The sequence below is a fragment of the Rhamphochromis longiceps genome, linkage group LG15 (genome assembly GCF_057381845.1).
Source record: "Rhamphochromis longiceps isolate RC_006_pf linkage group LG15, R_longiceps_female_GT1.1, whole genome shotgun sequence".
In the NCBI taxonomy this organism is placed as follows: Eukaryota; Metazoa; Chordata; class Actinopteri; order Cichliformes; family Cichlidae; genus Rhamphochromis; species Rhamphochromis longiceps.
The window spans coordinates 14,483,745-14,508,986 of record NC_140571.1 but is presented as its reverse complement, the minus strand read 5'-3'; the positions used below and the strand labels follow the sequence as shown (position 1 = coordinate 14,508,986).

Below are 25,242 nucleotides of genomic sequence, written 5' to 3'. Positions count from 1 at the left end.
CCTTGATTGAATTCATAAATGGCACCCATTTTAGCTTAATATTTAGGTAAACAAGTACACACTAATTTCATTCCCCTATGGGGAAAGCTGCTCTCGGCGCCCTCGCTCTGTGATCTCCGCAAACACTTCCTCCCGACCTTATAGGCTCAGTCTCAAGTTTTAAGCCTTACTGGATAAAAAATGAAGTTAATTTTGTAGATTGTGGTCATTCTAAGAGTCGGGAAGATTATCCAGGATCAAGATTTCACAGTAATATCCACCCTTCGGTCCATTACATCCGGTCTCAAAACGCCGACACGGTGGCGGCAGCACTCATTCTTGGCAGCTGCATGCATTGCAAGCATGTGTTTGCCTCCTTTGTCCTTTACACTGTCCGCCAAAGAAAAATAACCCACCTGAATGAGCGATAGTGCTATAAAATGTGTGCCACGTTTATGTGTTTGGAAAAGGCTTTGACTGGAGCTGCACCCAATAAAAGGGAATCAGAGGTGACAGAAGACCCATAAGCTTTCAGTAACCCCCATTACAGCCCACCAACACCCCGGCAGAAGGGAGGAGGATAGTATGGGATGGATCTCTTCTGTCCTCCCTGTCACTCCCTCCCATCTCCTGGCCTTTAACAGGGCCAGCTGACGTCAGAGCGGCCTCGGGCACCCGACTGTCTCTGTTGTTTTTAGCTGTCAGTTTTCCGCTCGCACCCTCCTCCCACCGCAACTGTTTCTGGCTGATATCCAAACTCCTCCAGCGCTTTGTAGGAGTGACCTTTGCAGAGGCAGACTGACAGACCGGCCCGGGCGCTCACTCTCTCGGTGGTGTGAGTGGTGTCAGTGTGTGGCGCTGGCAGTGGAGAAGGGGCTGAAAGGATAATCTGAGCTGTGACTGTGGCTGCCCCGCTGAGAGGACCGTTTACTGACGGAGATCCCAGAGACTGCGTTTATCTCGGGTTGAGATCACGCATCACTGCTAAACTCCGAAATCAGCTTTTATCGAACGCAGGGAAATGAAAGGGACCAAGAGAAAACCAAACCTCTATAATTTATGCGTCTTGTCTTTCTGAAATTATTTATCATTTATTTCATTTGAATTGACTTTTTACTTTTGTTAGATTTAGAAAAGCTTCTTGCACAGTCTCTTTCATGTTTTTCCTCCCTTTTATGTAGTTTAAACCCTTTTAATAATGTGTTTTAGCACCACATTGTACAGTTTCTGTATACTGAACCTCCGAGCCTTTAATATAATTATATTTTATTGCTTTAGCTTTTTAAATTAAAATATGTTCAAAAACATATCCACTTACTGTATTATATTCCACATTTTATTTTTTTACTGTTACTTATTAAGCTATATTTGGTATTCTTGTTTTGTCATTATTCTATTTTTAAAAATATATTTGATTTTATTACAGTGTTGAAACAATTTTGGTTTCTATAACACACTTACATATCTTAGTCTATATAATTCTGTTTAATACATTTATGACAGTTACTTTTATTTATTTGTGATGAATAAAGTTGAAATAAAAATACAGGAAGATCTTATTCAAGCCATGTTCTGAGTGAAGTGGATTAGTGATGGGATTTCCGGCTCTTTTTAGAGATCGGGCTCTTTCGTTTCGGCTCGCTAAAAAGAGCCGGCTCTTTTGGCTCTGAACCGGCTCTTCAGGTTGTTTTGTTGCTTTAATTAATTTATTATTAACAATAATATAAAATTATGCACAAAAGGAATTACTAACGTAAAAAAAAAAGTGGTTTTATTTATATATGTTTATATATAAATATATGCGGTGGCCCCTAGAGACAAAACACGTACAAACTCCAAAACACATTTCTAGCATGAACTGAACTTCCAAAGCAGAGCTACTAGATCACTTAAATTACACAATTGAAAGCATATGTGTGTTGTTTGTGTATTTATACACAAGCATTCATATATATTCAAATAATTAAAAAAAAAAAAAGTTCATTTACCTGTTACTACCACACACCAAATCCGGTCGTTGGTACGTGCTGGCTTGTGTAGCCACTAGGTAACAAAAGCTCAACACTGCGCCCAGCATCCTGGAGCACTTCTGTTGTCTTTTGTACGTGTTTTGAGTTTCTATATGCTTCTGACTTTTTATGTGCTTCTGACTTTTTACTTGCTTCGGAGTTTGTACGTGTTTTTACGTGTTTTGGAGTTTGTACGTGTTTTGGAGTTTGTACGTGCTTCAGGGTTTGTACGTGCTTCAGAGTTTGTACGTGATTTGAAGTTTGTATGTGCTTTGTCTCTAGGGGCCACCGTAAATATACTTTTATTTATTCACTCCACATAAAATGTAATAAATAAATCATATAATACAAAAATCAACTATTCACATTTCAACTTTTAACTATTTAAATCTTCAGCTTTTTCCTTTTACAAATTTAAAGTGAAACAACACAAAACACTGCAAACCACAACACAATTAAATATCAATTAAAATATGAAAACAAAAAGAAGATGCATATTCTCTGTCATATGGGCCTGCATGAATAAACTTTCTGAATCCTTTATCATCTGCAACCGAAAATAGTTGTGGATGATTACTATCCGGTTGTTCAGTGATGACGCGACGAATCCTACTTCCGGGTCTAAAGTAGTCTGCGTTTAATATGGCTTTTATGTTGTTAACATGTTTAATGCTATGTCTTTTCTTCTATTTGATCTCAAAAAGCTCCTAAAACAGTCAGTGATCCCTGTTGACCTCCCTCGGCTTTTATTACCGCTAATCATTTATTTAAGCTCAGTTTTTAAAACCTTAGGATGTAACTACAGCCCAGCCCATGCAGCAGTATATGAATGACTAACTTTGTATTGTAGATGAATTATCTCAGTTGTTCTCCTGGCTGAAGTTTGGTCCTTTTACAGCATCCTGCCATGCGATTACATTTGTTTCTGACCACCGAGAAAACTCACGTTAACTTTTATCGAGTGGAAAAAAAGTTAGCTTGTTTATATTATGCTAACATAGCTATGTCGCTAGCGGTCACGTAGCACATCATTATATACCAGCTAGCCAAACTTCAGTAACCCTACAAACGTCACTGCTGTTTAGTTTTCTGTCTTCATTTATGCTGGAAGTGATAAGAAAGCTGTATGTTTTAATTTGTTTCCAAAACCCCGCAGTCAGGACATGCTATATTGTATTTAGATAGAAGCTAGCGAGCTAACTCCCTGCTAACTTCTAACTCCGTTAAATGTCATAAATTCCGTTTTCATGGATGCCTGGATGTTAAACTCAATTGTTACACCTGGTAGAGCAGAACGCTGATCATTTTATTAAAGATGAAAGACTTTAGACAGTTTTTCAACTCTCAGTAATGCCACAGTGATCGTTTGATATATGGACCTGCAGCGGAGTTTAGACCCAGACATGGCTAGTGACGTCAGACTGAACAACCGGATACCTTTCTAATGTGACGTTGTTGTCCCTGGCTCTCTTTCTCTCTCTCTCCCTCCGGCTCTGTTCCTGTGCTACTCAGTGTAACTACCGCCCCTCCCCCCTCTGCCCAGCGTAAAGCACAATGCTCGCATAGCAGAGTGAAGCTGACCCCCCACCCACTTGAAACGTAAAGGCAAATAGGCAGAGCGGTTAGTGCTACGTTTGTGCAGATTTGTGCAGGTAAAATTAGCGTTTGTGCTGCTACGGTTTCCGAGATATTAAACTTTATTTTATAGGTCATTCAAAGGTCACCATCCCCCCAGACTGCTCCAAAACGGGCCAAAATGGTCTACTTTTTTAGTGCTACGTTTGTGCTGATTTGTGCAGGTAAAATTAGCGTTTGTGCTGCTACAGTATCTGAGATATTAAAAGTTATATTTTTTGCTGATGACATCACCATCCCCCCAGACTGCTCCAAAACAAACCAAAATGGTCTACTTTTTTAGTGCTACGTTTGTGCAGATTTGTGCAGGTAAAATTAGCGTTTTTGCTGCTACGGTTTCCGAGATATTAAACTTTATTTTATAGGTCATTCAAAGGTCACCATCCCCCCAGACTGCTCCAAAACAGGCCAAAATGGTCTACTTTTTTAGTACTACGTTTGTGCTGATTTGTGCAGGTAAAATTAGCGTTTGTGCTGCTACGGTTTCCGAGATATTAAACTTTATTTTATAGGTCATTCAAAGGTCACCATCCCCCCAGACTGCTCCAAAACAGGCCAAAATGGTCTACTTTTTTACTGCTACGTTTGTGCAGATTTGTGCAGGTAAAATTAGCGTTTTTGCTGCTACGGTTTCCGAGATATTAAACTTTATTTTATAGGTCATTCAAAGGTCACCATCCCCCCAGACTGCTCCAAAACGGGCCAAAATGGTCTACTTTTTTAGTGCTACGTTTGTGCTGATTTGTGCAGGTAAAATTAGCGTTTGTGCTGCTACGGTTTCCGAGATATTAAACTTTATTTTATAGGTCATTCAAAGGTCACCATCCCCCCAGACTGCTCCAAAACGGGCCAAAATGGTCTACTTTTTTAGTGCTACGTTTGTGCTGGTTTGTGCAGGTAAAATTAGCGTTTGTGCTGCTTCTGTTTTAAAGATATTAATGAAAATGTAAAGGTCAACCAGCCCCCCCACATTACCCAAATCCAACAAAAGTGGTATCAAACGTTTGTGCTACGTTTGTGCTGGTTTGTGCTGCAAAGATTTTCGTTTGTGCTGCTATCATTTTAAAGATATTAATAACAATTTCTAGAGGTCATCAGAGGTCAACCAGCCCCCCCACATTAATTAAATCAAACAAAATGGGTGTCAATCAACTGTGCTACGTTTGTGCTGGTTTGTGCTGCTAAAATTTTCGTTTGTGCTGCTTCTGTTTTAAAGATATTAATGAAAATGTAAAGGTCAAAAGGTCAACCAGCCCCCCCACATTACCCAAATCCAACAAAAGTGGTATCAAACGTTTGTGCTACGTTTGTGCTGGTTTGTGCTGCAGAAATTTTTGTTTGTGCCGTTATTATTTTAAAGATATTAAAAAAAATTTCTAGAGGTCAACCAGCCCCCCCATATTAATGGAATCAAACAAAATGGATGTCAAACGTTTGTGCTGGTTTGTGCTGCAAAAATGTTTGTTTGTGCTGCTAACATTTTAAAATGTTTAATAAAATAACGTCTTGATGCGTGCTTAATCATCCAGGTAAGTAAATCCCAAAAGGTTGATTCTGTTCATCTGGACATTTTCAGTTGGAGAAACGTTTCGTCACTCATCCAAGTGACTTCTTCAGTCTCAGCTGACTGCAGGTCACCAAACCAGTTCGTAAGCAGGTACAGGTGTGGCCAGAAGGGTCCTCAGAGGCACTGCTTTTCCACCACAGGCTGCCACACACGACAACACCACAGACTTTCAGGAATATACAGAAACTGTCACTGCCTACATCCCAAAATGCATCGATGATGTCACAGAGACCAGGACTATCACTGTCTGGGCCAATCAGAAACCATGGCTCACAGGTCAGGTTTAAATGCTCCTAAAGTTGAAAAATGCAAGCCTTCAGAGCCGGGAATTAGGTGAGTCTAAGAACAGCAAGGGCAAACCTGTCACGTGGCATCAGCTACAGCAAAGCTTCAGCGACAGCAGAGATACTTGGAGGCAGTGGCAAGGAATACAAACCATCACAGACTACAAGCCCACTCTACAGACCGTGGTGACACAATCCCCAGACAGTGTGTGGAGATCCCTCCACCATCATTACTGAACCCAAGAAGTCATCTATCTCCTGCTTTAAGGACTACCGTCCTGTCAAACTCACCTCCATCATTATTAAGTTAAGTGCTTTGAACGGTTAGTCATGCATCAAATCAAATTATTGCTTTCCCCCAACCTGGATCCATTTCAGTTCGCATACCGGTCAAAACGCTCAACCGATGATGGAATTTCAACTGCCCCTCACTCAGCCCTCACACATCTGAACACTAGAGACTCATATGTCAGAGTGCTGTTCATAGACTTCAGTTCAGCATTCAACACCATCATTCCCCAGCAACTCATTCACAAACTGGATCTGCTGGGGATCAGCACCTTGCTGTATAACGGGCTGCTAGATTTCTTGACAGGAAGACAGCAGACAGTACGGGTCAACAGCAACACCTCCAGCCCAAGAACACGGAATACGGGGGCTCCCCAAGGATGTGTGTTGAGCTCCCTTCTCTTCACTCTGCTGACCCACGACGAGATCTACTACAGGGGTGAAGTTAACCATCTGCCAGAGTGGTACAGCAACAACAACCTGTCCCTGAATGTGGAGAAGACCAACAGTGACTCTACTTCCTCTGCAAACTGAGAAGCACAAGAGATTCAACCCCCATTATGAGCACCTTTTACAGAGGCACAGTTGAGAGTATCCTCACCAGCTGCATCACTGTGTGGTATGACTCCTGCATTGGGTTCTGCAGGAAAAAATGACAACGGGTAGTGAGCGCAGCCGAGAGCATTGTGGGGACCTCTCTTGCCTCCCTCCCCAGGAGATCTACTGCACCTGCCTCATCTGGAAGGTCGTCTCCATTACAGGTGACTCCACTCATCCCTTCAACAGCGTCTTCAGTTTGCTGCCATCAGGAAGGATACTGAAGAGCCTCCGGGGCAGAACCAGCAGACTGAGAGACAGCTTCGTCCATCGGGCTGTCAGGATGCTGACCATCTCTGGATCGAGAAGGGGGGCCCAAGGGTACATCTTTCGCCATCCTACAATGCTGTGATTGTAGCCATTCCCCACTTTCTGTGAATGGTACTCACTGCCATTGATCAATAGGCTTTGATTAGTTGTCATTGATCAATGGTCATAAGAATTTGCATACTAACAATCATGGAATTAACCCCCCGGCACATTGTTCATTCAGTGGCGCTAGTTTCCTTCACTATGCAAATGTACTGTTTATAAGGTTGGGGAAACCTGCAGTCAGCTGAGACTGAAGAAGTCACTTGGATGAGTGACGAAACGTTTCTCCAACTGAAAATGTCCAGATGAACAGAATCAACCTTTTGGGATTTACTTACCTGGATGATTAAGCACGCATCAAGACGTTATTTTATTAAACATTTTAAAATGTTAGCAGCACAAACAAACATTTTTGCAGCACAAACCAGCACAAACGTTTGACATCCATTTTGTTTGATTCCATTAATATGGGGGGGCTGGTTGACCTCTAGAAATTTTTGTTAATATCTTTAAAATAATAACGGCACAAACAAAAATTTCTGCAGCACAAACCAGCACAAACGTAGCACAAACGTTTGATACCACTTTTGTTGGATTTGGGTAATGTGGGGGGGCTGGTTGACCTTTTGACCTTTACATTTTCATTAATATCTTTAAAACAGAAGCAGCACAAACGAAAATTTTAGCAGCACAAACCAGCACAAACGTAGCACAGTTGATTGACACCCATTTTGTTTGATTTAATTAATGTGGGGGGGCTGGTTGACCTCTGATGACCTCTAGAAATTGTTATTAATATCTTTAAAATGATAGCAGCACAAACGAAAATCTTTGCAGCACAAACCAGCACAAACGTAGCACAAACGTTTGATACCACTTTTGTTGGATTTGGGTAATGTGGGGGGGCTGGTTGACCTTTACATTTTCATTAATATCTTTAAAACAGAAGCAGCACAAACGCTAATTTTACCTGCACAAACCAGCACAAACGTAGCACTAAAAAAGTAGACCATTTTGGCCCGTTTTGGAGCAGTCTGGGGGGATGGTGACCTTTGAATGACCTATAAAATAAAGTTTAATATCTCGGAAACCGTAGCAGCACAAACGCTAATTTTACCTGCACAAATCAGCACAAACGTAGCACTAAAAAAGTAGACCATTTTGGCCCGTTTTGGAGCAGTCTGGGGGGATGGTGACCTTTGAATGACCTATAAAATAAAGTTTAATATCTCGGAAACCGTAGCAGCACAAACGCTAATTTTACCTGCACAAATCTGCACAAACGTAGCACTAACCGCTCCGCCTATTTGCCTTTACGTTTCAAGTGGGTGGGGGGTCAGCTTCACTCTGCTGGCTCGCATGCGGAGTGAAGCGGAAAAAAGTGCGAGAGAGAGAGAGCGCGTCGTTCACGTCAAAGACCCGGCTCTAAGAGCCATTTCGTTCGCGAACGACCCATCACTAAAGTGGATGTCAAAATTATGAAAATGAGAATATAGGCTGATAACAAGATCACATCGGTAAGAAATCTGAGGAATGAATTAAATTATGCAGTTTTTGAATCAATTTCTTAGTAAATCATGAATTGGGATTAAGGGATCTGCTCTAAAAAAAAAAAAAAGTTCGTAGGCTCCTACTCATTGAACAAAACCTTTTCTGTGGCGTCTCTGTTGCCAATTTTAATTGTTGCATTCCTCAAGGCTCCATCCTTAGCCCACTTTGTTTTCCTTTTTTTCTTCTTCCTTTTTTTATGTTGGTCACACTGAAATCATCAAACAAATTTTAATATTAGATAAAGATAACCTGAGTAAATAAAACATGCTTTTTTTCCCTCATCGATTAAGGGGAAATAAAGCTATCTAAACCTACTTGGCCCTATGTGAAAAAGTCTTTGCCCCTCTTGTTAAATCATTAACTGTGATTAACTACTTTTTCTTTGGAAACCTGAATTCAGTTTCACTCGCTACACCCAGTCCTGATTACTGGCAGACCTGTTGAATCAAGAAATCACATAAATACAACCTGTTTGACAAAGTGAATTAGACTAAAATATCTAACAATAAATAAATAAATAAATAAATAAATACAAAAAACACATCACGCCACAAACACATTTTCCAAAAAACAAATAATAAAAAATGCCTATAAGTGATATCAAATGCTGAGTATCTCATAAGTTTCTAAAATTCAAATCTTGTCCACAGAAAGGATAGCTCAGTGACCAAAGATGTCAAGCAGTTCTCTCGAAACCTTGGAGTGATTTTTGACACTCAGCTTTAATGCTGAAGTAAAAAACATTGTCCAGTTATGATTCCGTCAGCTTGAAAAAACGTCCAAAATTTGGTCTTTGTCTGCTAATGATTCGCTCTTATTTTTTCCTGCTTTAATTAAAGACAATGCTCTTTACACCGAGAATAGGACTCTCCTGGGTTTTGCATACCTAAGCCCAGATATTTAAACCATCCACCTTCTTCTGTTTCTACTTCTTGTAGCTTCACCTTTCCACCTGTCTCCCGCTCATTCACAGACATGTATTCTGTCTTGCTTCTACTTCTACCTACTACGTTATTCCTCTTCTCTCCAAAGCATACCTCCACCTCTCCAGGATCTTCTCCACCTGCTCCCTACTTTTACTATAGATCACAATGTCATCTGCAAACATCATTGTCCACGGACACTGCTACCCGACCTCATCTGCCAACCTGTCTGTCACCACAGCAAACAAGAAGAAGGGGCTCAGAGCCGATCCCTGATGTAATCCCACCCCCACCTTGAACCCATCTGTCACTCTTACCCTGACCACTGTCTCCCTGTCCTCACACATGTGATATGAGGACCTTCCTTATATATATATATATATATATATATATATATATATATATATATATATATATATATATATATATGTATGTATGTATGTATGTATGTATGTATGTATGTATATATATATATATATATGATATAATTCCTTCCTCGTGCAGTACCACAATTATTATTATTATTATTATTATTATTATTATTATTTGTTTGTGTAAAAAACAAACAAACAAAAACATGTGGATGGCAATTTGAGTTGCCACTACCACCTTTTTTTTTTCTTTTCCCTCCCTCTTCTCCGTCAGCGCCAGTCGGTCAGAGCAGACTGTCTGTAGGACATATGCAAGTGAGAGCAGAGTGAGAGGTCGCTCGTGTTGCCGCTCTCAGATGGTGACTCTTCAGGAGGTCCTGCTGGTCAAATCAAATGACCAGTGACAATAAGACGACTACCAGCTTTTAACATATGCAGTCTCGGGCACTAACAGTCGGTGACCTTTTTGTGTCCCCGAAGATGATTCTCCCCCAACTTCAGAGATGGCAAACATTTACACAGATGCATGTTTTTAATTTGATCGTTCAGACTGCTTCAGACCTCATTTAGGTTTTCCAATGATTCCACATAGCCTTAAAAAAAATGTTACTCGATCCTTTGTTATGGATATCTTATCGAGCTGTTCCCTTCTTTGCATGATTAATATTCTAGAGAGCTACTCCTGCTGTTCCTTGTAAAACCATAAATCCCAGTCCCCCAGTACAAAAGACAAGCCCAAGAGGTAAACAGAAGCTTTTGTCAAGCAAGTAAAAATTTTTTGTCTTTACATATTTTAAATTGTGCATACCTTACATGTAGAAAATAAAAGAATCAATGTCATACTAACCTAACAGAATTACATAAACACTAAAAACTGCCAGTAAATATATTAATTCTCCAATGATTTTCAATAAATATTCTGCAGAAAAAGTTAAAGAAATACTACATTTTGTTATTATGTGTCTTTTTTAAAAAAAAAAGACAATTTTTAGATCCCCCTATATCTCTGCAAAACAGTATAAAAGGGTTTTATCTTTCTCCCTATAATTACAATTGTATTATATATATGAATTCTAATAAAGCTGGGTTGTGAAAGAGAAATGTAATCTTATTGGGAGCTCAAAACCGGCAGTGCTGCTGAGGTGTCATTCATATGTCGGGCCACACGTTACTAAAACCGCATTCTTCTTTTCAATATACACAAAAAAAAAACTGTGCATACTATCTCCTTCCACTTCAGAGAGAAATACATTTCAAAATCAATGGCAAATCCCAGTTCCGTCTTTTGTATAAAAAAAAAATACAACCATCGTAAAATTCAATTTTCCTGAATAAATGAATTTCCTGACCCCGTTTACCTTCACGCTGCGCAGATGCCGGCTCCCAAACCCGCAGTTGCGCTCACCCGGACCATGCGATTCTGGCGCCACCTCGTGGAGCACAACTCCTGTGCGTCGTCTACCCGCTCAACTCTCGCGGTACTCCGGCGCTTAGCAACCTCACAAGTTGCGTCTCTGCGCTGACCAATCGGCTGCCAATCAGCTGCGCGAGCAAGGCCAATCACAATCAAGGATTTCGGCACCAATTTAAACAGAGAGTAATCACTTCCTGTTTTGGTAGTTAACACACGAGTACACGATAGAGGAAAGAAATATAAGGAAATGACCATTTAAACATATACATAGACATAAAAGGCGGTTTAGGATTAAACTGAGAGCCTGTGTTGAAGGACACTACTTCCGGTTTATATTTACGTTGCCGTTAGCTGACGGTGACGCCAGTCCGGTAAGTTTTGAACGTTAGAATCGGTTACAAATCAGCATGCCGTCCCGGGTGGAGGACTACGAGGTGCTGCACACTATAGGCTCCGGTTCATATGGAAGGTGCCAGAAAATAAAGAGAAAAGCTGACAGAAAGGTGAGTAAAACACACTTCCCGCATACCTGTGGGTTAAACTCACCTGCTGTCCGTGAGTCCGCGAGGCAATATTGTCGCAGTCATGTTTTTTTTCCTCCCCCCACCTCAATAAACTTTATTTCAAACCGCTAACAAGTAGCTACCTGCCTGTAGCGTTACAGAAATTTTGAAAATGTAAGCTGTTAGCTTATAATGTGGACCTTAAAAATGAGCAGCGTTAGATTAAAAAGGTCAGTTATTAATGACTTAATATTTTATGTTAATTTTTATATTGATATTAGATATTTATGTTTTACTATTTTATTTTACTGACTTCATCTTTTTTTTTTTTTTTTAAACGTTTGTTGTTGTTGGTAACTTAATTATTCCAATGAAGGAAATTCCTTTCTTTGGGTCAAGGGTTACTTTGAAAATACATCAGCTCTCAATGGGGAGATAAACATGTTGGATATTTACACTCATATAGACTGGGTAATGCATTAGCAATAAAATGATGCCAGATCCCTTGACAAAAGTGAAAATTATTAAATGATTTACCTTTGGAGGGCTTAATTTAAAGACCCTGAAACTCAAAGTAAAAAATAATGTGTAGATTTTGCCAAAATGTACCCAGTAGTTTGAATGGCAGGAGGAACCCAGGATTTCATCCCAATACCTAATGGCAGTCCCTTCATGGATATACCTCCACAGACCCTTACTCACCCAGCACCACACTGGTCATGCTGAATGATGTTACAGACAGCACAAGTTCTCCAAGGCTTCTCAGACAGTGAGCACAGGGCCCAGATCAATATCCCACAAGAGTATACTGGTGCCGAAATCCTTGATTGTGATTGGCCTTGCTATATAGTCACCCCCCCAGAGGCCCTTTTTAAGGTCTGTATTGTGTAAATTCCTGTATTTACCTAATACTCTTCCTGCTGTGCTGTAATCAGTTATTATTTACGTTTGTGTCTGACAGTAAAGCCTGTTTTTCTGGTTTTATAGCCATTGGCAACAGTGACGTGTTTAAATGCCGTCCCTATTTTAAGGAGCATTTCATAACTCAATTCATAACATAATACATTTGATTGTACATTAAGACATTGTATGCAGTTTATCCTTCTCTGCCTCCTGACATCTGACCCACATTAAACTCATGGACTGAACATACACACACCCACAATTAGGGATGGGTACCGGTGTCCGGTGCCATGATGGCACCGGTTCTGACATAAACGGTAGTAACCAGACCGAAAAGCAGCGCACATTTCGGTGCTTTATTTCGGTGCTTTTTTTTCCTGAGCTGTGATACACTTCTAGCCAATCATTTTACGTTTCCCAGGATAGTAGGCGGGGCCAGGTACGTACGTTCAGTTAGAGCAGAGCTACAGATTAAAAATGCCCAAGGCGAAGCGGTCAAAAGTCTGGCTGTACTTCACAGCAAAATATGCAAACTCAGCAGCAACAAGTGCTTTAAGCTGATACTGTGATATTGTCAAAGGAGGTAACACCTCGAATCCGATGAAACACCTGGCGACGCATAGCGTTTTTTTTAAAAGCCGAGAAATGCGCCGTATTTGATAGCTTACTGCAAGACCTCACACTGTGCACGTTGGGTGGGTTGCCAGTTATCGGACCCGGAGCAACATCCCCCAAAAACACGAAGAGGAGAGTCCTGGCCCCTAGCCCTGCCAGTGTAGCAGAAATGATGAGGATGATGATGGCAGCAGCAGCCGTTCTTCTCTGCGTGAGTCGCTTAATGTTGTTCGAGTGTAATTTACGTTGAGTAGGCTAACCACGTTATTACATTAATGCATGTAAGGTGAACTAGCAAACATCATCATAGCTACATGCGGCTGTCCTCTTGTTTGATGGCAGATACTCCCTTCACCCTGGACAAAAAGGCTAAAATGACCAAAGAAAAAGTGGGAAACAGCTGAACATGAGAGGTTTTTGGACAAAGTTTGTGTTTTTTTTCCATTGTTTAAGCACTGCTTCCAGCCAAGAGTGATACCATATATGCCCCATAGCTGCAGAAAAGGCTAACATTGCTATCTTTTTACAAAAAACAAACAAACAGCTGAACATGAGAGGTTTTTGGACAAAGTTTGTGTTCTCCATTCTTTAAGCACCGGTTCGAGCACCGTTTAAGCACCGGCACCGTTTCAAAAGTACCGATTTGGCACCGGTATCGGATAAAACCTAAACGATACCCATCCCTACCCACAATGGACAACTGTACCCTCAAACACACAATAATAACATGGACTGAACCACCACTCACAACCACTAGCACTTTATATAGCCTCTCTAGAAACTATCTACACCCTCACTTATCTTAACTGCACTACTGTATAGCTCTGTGTAAATAATCATTCTGTACATTCGATAATCTTTAATCCTACAACTGTTTACAACTTGCATAGTTCCCATTTCTGTATAGCTGTATATCTCAGATTTCTGTAAAGTTATTTATTTCATATTCTGTATAGTTTTTCATATTTATATCCTGTTCATAGCCTGTACATAGCTTGTACTCACTACAGCCTGTACATACTTATAGTTATACAATATTCACAACATACTTCATACCGTGTACATTATAACATACCATAATAGACCCATTTCTGTAATATACTCACATCTATATTATTGCTAATATATATTGTAATATATCTATATCACTAAAGCACTTCTGGATGGATGCAAACTGCATTTCGTTGCCCTGTGCATGTGCAATGACAATAAAGTTGAATTCTATTCTATTCTTCTAGGGCAGGAGTTGGGAACTCAAGCCTCAAGGGCTGGTGTTCTGCAGGTTTTAGATATCACCCTGGATCAACACACCTGAATCAAATGATTAGTTCATTACCAGGCCTCTGGAGAACTTGGAGACATGTTGATGAGGTCATTTAGCCATTTGAATCAGCTGTGTTGGATCAAGGACACATCTAAAACCTGCAGGACACCAGCCCTTGAGGCCTAGCGTTCCCCCACCCGTGTTCTAGAATAAAGACAAGTTGCCCGAGTTAGCTTTACTTTTCCATAGCTTCCACTTGTCTTCTTACGACACTGGCCTTTATGGAAAGACATTCTCTGATCTCTGATTCAGATAACCACGGTTCTTTGACTTTTATCTCTGTAATTCTGGTTAATTCAAAGCTGGTTTGTATCGTAGATCCTGGTGTGGAAGGAGCTGGATTATGGCACCATGGCAGAGGGTGAGAAGCAGATGCTGGTGTCAGAGGTGAACCTGCTGAGGGAGCTCAAACACCCAAATATAGTGAGGTACTACGACCGCATCATAGACCGGACAAACACCACTCTGTACATTGTCATGGAGTACTGCGAAGGCGGCGACCTGTCCAGTCTCATCAGCCGCTGCATCAAGGAGAGGTGGGGTTGAATGCTAAATGATACTGACTGTTGCATGCTGGTGAATCCTTTCCCTTCATCGGTGTATGCATGTGTTTTTTTTACCTTGACAGGCGCTATTTGGAGGAGCAGTTCATCCTGCGAGTCATGGCCCAGCTCACGTTGGCCCTGAAGGAGTGTCACAGGCGGAGTGACAGCAGGGCCACAGTCCTTCATCGGGACCTGAAACCAGCCAACATCTTCCTCGACATCAAGCAGAATGTCAAACTGGGCGACTTTGGCCTGGCGAGGATCCTGAACCATGACACCAGCTTTGCAAAGACGTTTGTCGGGACGCCGTACTACATGTCTCCAGTGAGTGGCTTCATGCTGCTGGAGTTTGAAGTGTTTAATCTGAGCTTACAACTTTCCTTGCCTGAACTTTTGATTTTATTCTTGTTTGTTAATCTTTGTTTTACTTCATGATTAAAAAAAAATGGGGACAAATATAATCTTTTTTTTTTCTGTCAGGAACAAATAAACCGGATGTCATACAACGAGAAGTCTGATATTTGGTCTCTGGGATGTCTGCTCTACGAACTCTGTGCCTTATCGTAAGTTTTCCAGCTGTTCCACTTTAGCTGATTTCCCCACTGCAAACTGTTAGGCAGCAGATCTTGCAGTTTTTCCTGCATTTTTCTTTTTCCTCTCCAGGCCTCCTTTTACTGCTTACAACCAAAAAGAGCTGGCAGAAAAGATCAGAGAGGGCAAATTCAGAAGGATCCCGTACCGGTACTCTGAGGAGCTGAACACTCTGCTCGGCAAAATGCTCAACTTAAAGGTTGGAATTGAATTTATTTTTAAAATTTACATGATATGGTGCCTGAGCTATCTGATTGTTTTAGATGGTATAAAAGATGGACCACGTGTCCACATCTGGAAGAGGGGAAGTCTGTGCAGAAATACTTCAAACCTTGCATTCTTTCTAACAGCCTGCAGGGGGCAACTGCTCTAGTTTTAGTGCCTTCCATGGCAAACTGGCCCTCAGTAACTACTTTCCCATGACTTTATGGACTCAAGTGCTAGTTTTAGGTCACTGAATAAAACGTGAAGTTAATTTTGTAAATTCTAGTTAAATGAGCACTCTAAGCACTTTTTACCACCACCCACATTCACCCATTCTCACACACATTCATACGGTGCCTTTAGGTGCTTTTTCTAACTTTCTCACGCTTGCTCACTCTTCGGTAGATCCTGAACTGGGCCAATTTGTTGTTCAGTATCTTGTCCAAGGACACTTGACATGTGGATTGGGATGTCATGGTGGCTACATCCATCTTTTATGCGGTCTAAGGTTTTGCACCGACGTGATGCTGGCGTCTGATCTGGAATGGGTTCGGGGCATTTCCACCCTTAAAGTGCCAACAGATATTACCCTAGCCTCTGCTAGCAGCATTACATAATAACTGGACCTCAAACTTGTGGAAATGGGAACTAGTTCTCAAAATGAAACCACTGGCAGTGGCAGCGACACTAGCACCACATTGGCAGGAACAAAAAAGGCTATTTATGTTTCATTTATGGGCCCCTTCTCTTGGCAGGACTATTTGAGACCTTCTGTAGAATCTATTCTCCAGAGCAGCCTGCTGAGCGAGGCGGTTGCTGAGGAGCAGAGGAAGGCACAGTCGCGACTCCAAAGGAGATCAGCTGATTCTGATGTTCCTCTCCACAAACCGGCAGAGACGGCGCACGCCTCGGCCACGGAGATCAGACTGAAGGAGCAGGCGCTGCGGGACCGAGAACAAGCACTGAAAGAACGTGAGGAGCAGCTGGAGAGTAAGACCTTTTTAAGCCCTGCTTTGAGCCGCACATACCTCAAGCATATGTCTGTCAGTGTTGCTGTAGTCTGGCCTAGATTTTGGGAGAAATTAGAAAAACTGTGTATTGTATTTTTAGTAGAGAAATATTTGATTTACATCAGTTTGAAGAGGCTACTTCTAACAGGAACACCCTCTTCTGCAAAGAGGACTCATCAGTATTATCTCATGTTTATGGACTTGTTTTCACATTGGCAGCAATAAGTAAAGTTGAGTAATACCATAGAAAGTACTAGGTACATCTTGCTAAGAGGGTGGAAGTGTAGTTGAAGAAACCTGTGTGGATGGAACAGGTTTGTTCATGTTGCTTGGGGTGTCGCAACCAAACGATGACCTACTTCTACACCTACAGCTCCTAGCTGTGTGTGTGTGTGTGTGTGTGTGTGTGTGTGTGTGTGTGTGTGTGTGTGTGTCTGTCCAGAAATATGTGGAAATAAGAGATTGTTAGTCACACACAGCTATGATAAAATAAAATGCCTCCTCTTTTCATTCTAAGATTTTACATGTGCAGACATAATGAAACCTTTTAAATATTACCTGATTTTTAAGACCCTCTGAGGGATGTCCTGGTGTTTAGACTTGAAAGAGGGTGTACTTTCTTGAAAAGTGAGGGATAAATTCCCAAACTGAAACTGTCCATTTTTGTCTTTTAATTACAGGAAGAGAGCAGGAGCTGTGTGTTCGTGAACGACTTGCAAATGAGAAGCTCGTGCGGTAAAAAAAACTTTTAAGATAGAAATGATTTAAGCAATTCATTTTTTTTCATTCTAACCATTCTTTGGCAGTCTTTCCAGCTGATTTTAATTTTTTTCCCTTTATTTTGAATCAACCGCTTCAGAGCGGAGAGTTTGCTGAAGAATTACAGCCGCCTACAGCACCACAGGGACACGACACCGATCTATGACAAAGACATAGGTATGGGAATCCAGCAAAGACTTCTGAACTTACTGAACCAAGACCAGAGCTGAGCAGTTTACTTTTAACGTGTGTTTTAACGCATGTGTCGACAATGTGAATGACTTTGGATCAAATGTATTTTTTTTTTTTTTTATACAACAATAAAGAAATTATTTTTAAAAAGTTGCAGTTCTAAAAGCTCACACGACACACCTCAGAATCACAGCTGTTGAGATTGTGATTTGTTAACAAGTTTACGTGACTGTTTTGGTCTAGATGCGGAGAACCTCTCTCCGGGTAAGAAGAAGGTCCACTTTGCTGGCGAGAGCAAAGAGAACCAGCGGCCCGATGCTCTGCAGAGCGCGCCGTCCCAGGAGCTGGTGCTGCTGAAGAGGCTGCAGGCAGCGGCCCAGCGGAGCCAAGCTCTGAGTGAAATGGAGAAGATGTGCCAGCTCAAGAGCAGGCAAATCCTCGGCCTGCGCTGATCGCACAGGTGTGACCATGAAAGCTTCTGAAGGCCTGGAGTCATAACAACTGGATGAAAATGTTCATGTGTAGCTGTGGAAGTGCAGTGAATGTGTGTGTGTGTGTGTGTGTGTGTGTGTGTTACTGTCTTATTTTTATGTAGCCTGATGAGTGAGTGTGTTATCTTGGGCAGCTAATGCGATTATCAATGTACTGTGTATAGTTTTTTGCTGTATTTATGGCTGTAGACCTTCTTTAGAGACATCTCTAGAAGAAGGGAGACTATGTGGAATGACATGATCCTGTGATGTCAATAAACAAAGTGATTATATTCATTACTACATTAAAGTAGGCATGATGTGATGATAAATACTTGTTCTATACCATTTGGGGTTTTTTTGTTTTTTTTTTATATAGCAGTTGAAATGATGTAATAATTTTAGTATCTGCCAAACAGATATGCTGTATTATAGAAGGAAAGAGGATGTGGTCTGAGAAGTGTTCTGGTGGCAGTGGAGCTGAATCCTTCAGTTAGAGAAGATGTTCTGCTGCCTGTACAGTAAGTGGTGTAGAGGGTCTAGATCACAGGTGTTGAACTCTAGGCCTCGAGGGCCGGTGTCCTGTAGGTGTTAGATATGTCCTTAATCCAACACAGCTGATTTAAGTGGCCAAATTACTTCCTTAACATGTCTCGAAGTTCCCCAGAGGCCTGGTAATGAATTAATCATTTGATTCAGGTGTGATGACCCAGGGTGAGAAACCTGCAGGACACCAGCTCTTGAGGCCTGGAGTTCCCCACCCCTGCTCTAATATGTGTATACTTGATATATCAACAAGCAAACATGACTGATAAATGAGGAATTCTTACTCCACTCAGTTTGTGGGGAAATGTGTGCTTCTCTTGTTTGTTGCCTAGAGACATTACAGCTGTCTATGTTACTTTAACAGGGATAAATCTGTTTGCCCGGCCACAAAAAAAGAATCTGCCCTGGGGTCTATCACAGGGCTGTTATGCAATATGCTATATTTCACATGTATACAGACTGTAGTGGGTCTAAGTTGGGCCAAAACTAGTTTCTCCTGTGGTTTTTCACACTAGCGTAGCAATAGATGTATATGAAAAAGAGAAGTTACAGGCTGGGCTGATCATTTTCATAGTAATGGAATTGTTTTTATATAACACTAGCTCCCACAAGGGGTCATCACTTTTCAATGAAAAGATATTAAAATGCAATTTGCAAACAAGCCTTTGCTTTGAGTAAGTAGCAGATTAGATGTAATTTATTGTTACATCTGTCTTTATTTCCATTGAAGCTGGTAGCTTACTGGCTTGATTACTGAGTTTTTTTGTGTTTGCTTGTTTGGTTGGTTTTTTCTTGGAGGGGGGGGGGGCAACTTGTATTTAACTTAATGTAAAATTAAATCATTTTACAGCGTAAGTATACGGACATTTGGAAAATAAAATATAAAATAAAGGAAGCAATTATAGTGTGTAGTTGGAACATCAGTAAATTTATTTAGGGATTTTTCCGTGATTAAAAGCTGAGTAAAGACCACTGATTGTATAAAAAAGTGTTTTTACTGATAAGGGCTCAGTTTCTGTGATTCTTCGCAGTCACCTGGTTTCAGCTGAAACGCCAAGATTTACGAATCAGTTACGGACCTCATCGCGATATTACAATTGCCATTAGCGTGCGTAGCAACCACCGTTGTTTGGCTTCTTTGCGCCGCCTACTTGCAAGAGTTGCAGAACGTGACCAATTACGTTCCTCCTTGTAGCTCGTCGACCAACGGAAATCGTAGTAGGCGTGTCCCGCTATGTGCCGTGTTCCGTGTGGAAAGTTTACCGGCTCGGGTGCAAAGTTTCAGCCGTCTGCAAAGCGGAGCTCGTCGGCAAAACGAGCGAGGAAGGTTCTGGTATTTATACGGTTGCTGAATCATTTTTTAATCGCCAATTGATTCGGTGTGTAGATATAGCCGAGTGTTGCTGCCGTCGCCGAATAAGAGTGTTTTACGCGGATGATATTACCAGCGATCGTATTGTCTCAGGGAGCCAAGCTAGCTTAACGTAGCCCGGAGTTAAACGGGAAAGCCAACCAGCGGATGTCGTGGGGATTTCTTGGGCTTTCTCAAACCTGCTGATTTCTTCAACGCTAACTTAAACTTGAATCGACTGTGAGGAAGGAAAAATGGCTTGCGAACCCAATCGTGCCCGGCTGCTGTGCATGCTATCATTGACTTTTGGGTTTTTCATCGTGGAAGTGGTGGTCAGTCGGATGACCTCGTCCCTGTCAATGCTGTCGGACTCCTTCCATATGCTGTCGGATGTCATCGCACTCGTCGTGGCTCTAGTGGCGGTTCGGTTCGCGGAAAAAACCCAGGCGACCAACAAGAACACCTTCGGCTGGATCCGAGCGGAGGTGATGGGGGCTCTGGTCAATGCCGTCTTTCTCACGGCGCTGTGCTTCACCATCGTCCTGGAGGCGGTCGAGCGTTTCACCGAGCCCCACGAGATCGAGTCTCCAGTGGTGGTGGCCGGGGTCGGTGCCGCGGGGCTTCTGGTTAACCTGCTGGGGCTCTGCTTGTTCCACGGCCACGCGGGCGGAGGCCACGGACACTCTCACGGAGGGCACTCTCATGGGAGTAAGAATAAGCGGGGCAAAACGAGCAAGAACTCGAAGGCTGGAAACGGGTCTTCGGGAGAGGAGACCAACAACTTGGTGGGAAATCACAACAGCCCAGGCGATGGGAGACCAAGAAATGGTGAGCAATGAGTTGTTGGTGCTTTAGTTTTGAAATGGACAGTCCACCCTCACTATCTCACCATTAATCTGGATACATGTGCCAGTCTTTATCTTCACTGTTAGCACTCCAGATTGTGTAACAGTGCATCAGCCTGCCCTGAGAACTGCCCAAGTGACTAATCCGTATTGGGGTTTTTTCTTGACATATGTGTTTGGCGTCTCATATTTGTTGGGTTATTCTATCCTTGGAAACATGGTCTCCGTGTTGGTGACATTCCTGGGTAAAGCCTCAGGTTTCACTCTGGCTTCTAAATAATGATAACGAGAAGTTTCTGACTGACACAGCTGAGTCAAACTGAACTCGATTTTAAGTTTTTACCTGAATTTCCACACTGACTGTAGCTTGGGCCAGTATTTAAAACTTATAGTGGGATCCTTGTAAAGTCTCCTGACCCCCTGAAGAGCTTAGTGCAGGGCTGCCCAATCCCAGTCCTCAAGAGCTACTATCCTGCAGCTTTTAGATGCATCCCTACTCCAACACAGCTGAATCAAATGGTTTGATTACCTCTTCAGCATGCCATCATGTTTGGCAAAGGCCTGATAACAAGCCATTCATTTGATTCGGGTGTGTGGGAACAAGGATGCATCTAAAAGCTGCAGGACGGTAGCTCTCGAGGACCGGGATTGGGCACCCCTGGCTTAGTGAGTTACCTTATCTGCTAAATAATTAGTAACTAAAGCTTAAAAATAAATGCAGTGAAGTAGGTGCCCCCCCTTTACACTCACCTGGCTGTCAGCTATCAGCAAGGAATCAGAAGCAAAACAAACTCATCTGCATACAGGCAGCTTTTATTTTAGCTTCTTCTTAATTTAATTGTGCTTCTACAAGGTATTGAGTGGAAGAAAAACCGGTCAAAGGCCAAAGTGGGGCAGCAGCTGGACAATCAGCTTGTCCACCATACATTTTTGTTACATTAAACGCTTCTTACCAGACAAGTTGATTGTACTGATAACCTCATGTTGGTGTCTGCATGTCAGTTAAAAAGTTTCACAGCAGCACTGGAGAGCTTCCGTGGCCCTTTCTGCTGGTCAGTCTAACTGAAGGGTTAAACATACAGAAACTCATTTATTCTTCCCCCCGCACTGTTAGACCCTGCCAGTTTCAATAAATGGGGGTTATATCCCCCGCCCCTCCATGCACTGATTGCTGTTACTGGGCCATACATCAGTGTAGCTGTGGAGTCGACAGCCCCAGACACACCATTAGCCACTGATGAATAGACCAGCTTGGTCCCTGGGATGGAAGCGAGCCATCGTTGCTCAGGTGCCGTTGCCCCAGCTTAGAGTGTGTTGCCTGCCATTACTAACTGAATTTGCCTAATGTGAATTACTGAGCAGCATTTTGCTGCGTTTAGGTTTTTTTCTTTGGTCATCTGGCATGTTGTTTTCCTGAGTGTGGCCTTGGGCAGTTATATAGCACAGATTCAGTCACAAGATGAAGTCTTCAGCAGTGAAATCTGCAACATTGTATGTAGTTTCACATGAACTTTTCCCCTTTCGCTCTTAATAATGGCATTGTATTTAACAGCTGGCTGCCATTTGATGGCATCCAGAGTTTTTACCAGGAGAAAAACAAAACCGAGTAGGGTTCACTGGGAGTTTTTGACGGTGTTGGAAAGTGGGGTTTAATTTTATTCAAAACTGAATACATGTTTTCTTATCACATGACCAAAAACAACAGGACAATGCACAGAATTCTGTTGTCAGGTGACATGATTCCCCCCCCCCCCATCTTAACTATATGATTAACAATCGTTCAGTGTGCATAGTCCCCATGCTCAGAATGGGCCCGTGGGGTGGGGTGGGGGGTACAGTCAGTCTAGACAAAGGGACTGTGTTACCTTAGTCCTTGCAATTTCTTACAATTTGATAACCTAAACTGTGTTATTATGGTTTAGTATATTAAATACTAACAAACCTGTTAGCCCCAGATAAAATCTTCTTTCAGGGTGTGTGGGAAACACATGCTTCTTTATGTAGGATAAACCCTGGTCTATATAATTTGTGTGAAACCTGTGTGTCAAAGTCCATTTGATTATTTAACTGTTCCAAACTAATCTCTGTTTTCCCTTTTTAATCTTTAGAAATCAGCTGTAAAGGCAGCACAGAGGTGCAGATGAATGGAAACACCCACTATGAGGAGATGGATCCCGACCACGACTCGTCGTCGCAGCTCAACATGCGCGGGGTCTTCCTGCATGTGCTGGGCGACGCCCTGGGCTCCGTCATCGTAGTGGTCAACGCTGTAATATTCACCTTTGTGTGGCAGCCCTGCATCAAAGGTGAGAAGTGCGTGAATCCGTGCGTCAACAGCCACTCCGCTGACCATTACCATGACAACAACACCGTTGTCGATCTGCACGTGGGTCCAACTGTGCCGACCATGAAGTTCGCCGGCCCCTGCTGGGTTCTTTACCTTGATCCCACGCTGTGCATCATCATGGTGAGCATCCTGCTGTACACTACCTACCCTCTCCTCAAAGAGTCGGCCCTCATCCTGCTGCAGACCGTGCCCAAGCAGATCAACATGCACCGGCTCAACGAGCGTCTGCTGAGCCTGGACGGCGTCCTGGCCATCCACGAGCTGCACATCTGGCAGCTGGCCGGAAGCCGCATCATCGCCACGGCGCACATCAAATGCCACGACCCCACATCTTACATGGAGGTGGCCAAACGCATCAAGGACTTCTTCCACAACGAGGGCATCCACGCCACCACCATCCAGCCCGAGTTTGTCACGTTCAGCTCAGAGTCTCGAGACTCCCTGTGCGAGCTCTCCTGTCGGACTCAGTGCGCTCCCAAGCTATGCTGCGGCGCTGCGGACAAACAGAACACTGGCTCTGACAAGAAGGCTGCAGTCGCTTCAAACCTGGAGGTGATCAGTGAGACTTCAGAGGCGGCGGGGGTCGTAGTTCAGGTGTGCCCTGGGTCTGAGGCTGAGGTCAGGATTGCCAGAGAAGTGGAGTCATCTCTGTGAGATGAAGGGTGTGGAGAAGAGCAGAGGAGAAGCAAGAAAACCTCCACTTTGAGCAAAAACATCATCATCATTTGCAGGAAGCTGTACTTTTTGTGGCTTAATCGTTTCCCCCGATAGGTCCTTTTATTTTCTATTATTGCCCATCTACACGCCTGAACCCCTTTCACTCCCTCCCATGTTCATACATTGAGCATTAGTTCAACCCCCCCAAGCCTCTCCTCCGCCACTCAGTCCCTCCCTTGTTGTCTGTGGCTCTGGCAGTATGAGGGTATGGTTGCGATGCATGTTGGGTTGCACTGACCTCATCTCCACTAGTACTGGATCAAGGCCTGCATGAGCGTCATTAGCACCGTGTTGTGATGTCTCATCTCGTCTCATGGTGTTTCTGTGCCAAAGCTTCTCAGTGGACCGAAGGGATCAGAGGGACATTCCCTCCTCCAAATGGACACACAGCACACACATCACTAGGTTATTTATTTAGCCTATGGACCTGCTGGAAAAGAGTCTACCTTCCTGTTTTTTTGTGTAGGCTTCAAGCAGACCTATTTTCTTTACCCTCTGGCCTCCAGATGGAATAGTATTGTATTGCATAATAATTTATGTACCTAAGTTATTAGAAATGATCTATTCTCTGTAGATGCTGTTTGTAATGTTTAGTTTGGATGATAAACATTTATTTTTTCTCTTTTCTCTCTTCTTGAAATCTTTTGACAGACCATCTATGCTGAATTCAGTTTTTTTTCCAGGTGTGATGTTTTTATAATGATTTTGTTTCTCAGACGTTTTCGTCTGGCCTTGACTCGGATTTAATTGCAGTCGTTAGCTGGATACAAAAGCCGTACCAACACCTCTCTCACCTTGCCTTTTAATTAAAGAAAACTGTTGCAATATGGCACTAAGCATAGTCGACTCGGTGTAACAGGACTTCTCGCAGTGGCACAGTCACCTAATTAATTAAATAAACGTTTATTCTTAAATTTCGATGCCTCGCAAGCCAGAGAGTTGCAAAGAAACGAGCACTGTTCGCCATTTAGTGAAACCTCCGTCTGAATTTGTACCGGAAAGCTTTCTGTTGGCCTGTTGGGTTTTAAAAACCCTCATGAATGTGTTCGGCACCTTGTCACAATCCATGCTGAGGGAGGTTTTTTTTTTTTTTTTTTTTTTTTTTTTTTTTAATTTTAAATATCTATATATCCAGGACCTTCTGTGTTGTCTGCATGACCAAACTGAGACCTGGTGTTCGACTTTTTAACAGCTCCACTAAGAGCTCTAGTTGCTGCTTACCAGCGTCTGCTGGTATCCTACTATATTACTCATGAAAGTGTGTGGGGGAATGACTCATCATATAGCTCTGTGTGTCCTCTGCTGTGGACAGCTGAGCCGAGCTGGTTGTTTGCTGAACTGAAGTCCATACAGTGGCCTTTGAATTTGTTTCGACTTTTCCCCTCATCAG

General features: G+C 42.5%; 2 protein-coding genes across 4 annotated transcripts; both read left to right on the top strand.

Moving 5' to 3' along the window:
• The first annotated feature begins 11,108 nt into the window (after positions 1-11,108).
• nek2 (NIMA-related kinase 2) lies at positions 11,109-19,326 on the top strand. 3 transcript variants are annotated; one of them, XM_085382808.1, is made up of 10 exons: positions 11,109-11,433; positions 12,124-12,309; positions 14,594-14,811; positions 14,904-15,144; positions 15,301-15,383; positions 15,484-15,610; positions 16,371-16,605; positions 17,306-17,360; positions 17,485-17,561; positions 17,820-19,326. In XM_085382808.1, exons 2-10 carry the CDS (start codon positions 12,160-12,162, stop codon positions 18,026-18,028), a joined length of 1,395 nt encoding a protein of 464 aa, XP_085238934.1. In that variant the 5' UTR covers positions 11,109-11,433; positions 12,124-12,159; the 3' UTR covers positions 18,029-19,326. The 3 variants fall into 3 exon arrangements, with proteins under 3 accessions (XP_085238934.1, XP_085238935.1, XP_085238936.1); XM_085382809.1 differs by lacking the exon at positions 12,124-12,309 and having other exon boundaries at positions 11,111-11,433; positions 17,820-19,315; XM_085382810.1 differs by lacking the exons at positions 11,109-11,433; positions 12,124-12,309 and adding an exon at positions 12,552-13,162 and having other exon boundaries at positions 17,820-19,324.
• Positions 19,327-19,731: 405 nt separating this feature from the next.
• Positions 19,732-25,015, top strand: slc30a1a (solute carrier family 30 member 1a). Its single transcript, XM_085382583.1, has 2 exons — positions 19,732-20,771; positions 22,897-25,015. Exons 1-2 carry the CDS (start codon positions 20,198-20,200, stop codon positions 23,787-23,789), a joined length of 1,467 nt encoding a protein of 488 aa, XP_085238709.1. The 5' UTR covers positions 19,732-20,197; the 3' UTR covers positions 23,790-25,015.
• Positions 25,016-25,242: the final 227 nt, after the last annotated feature.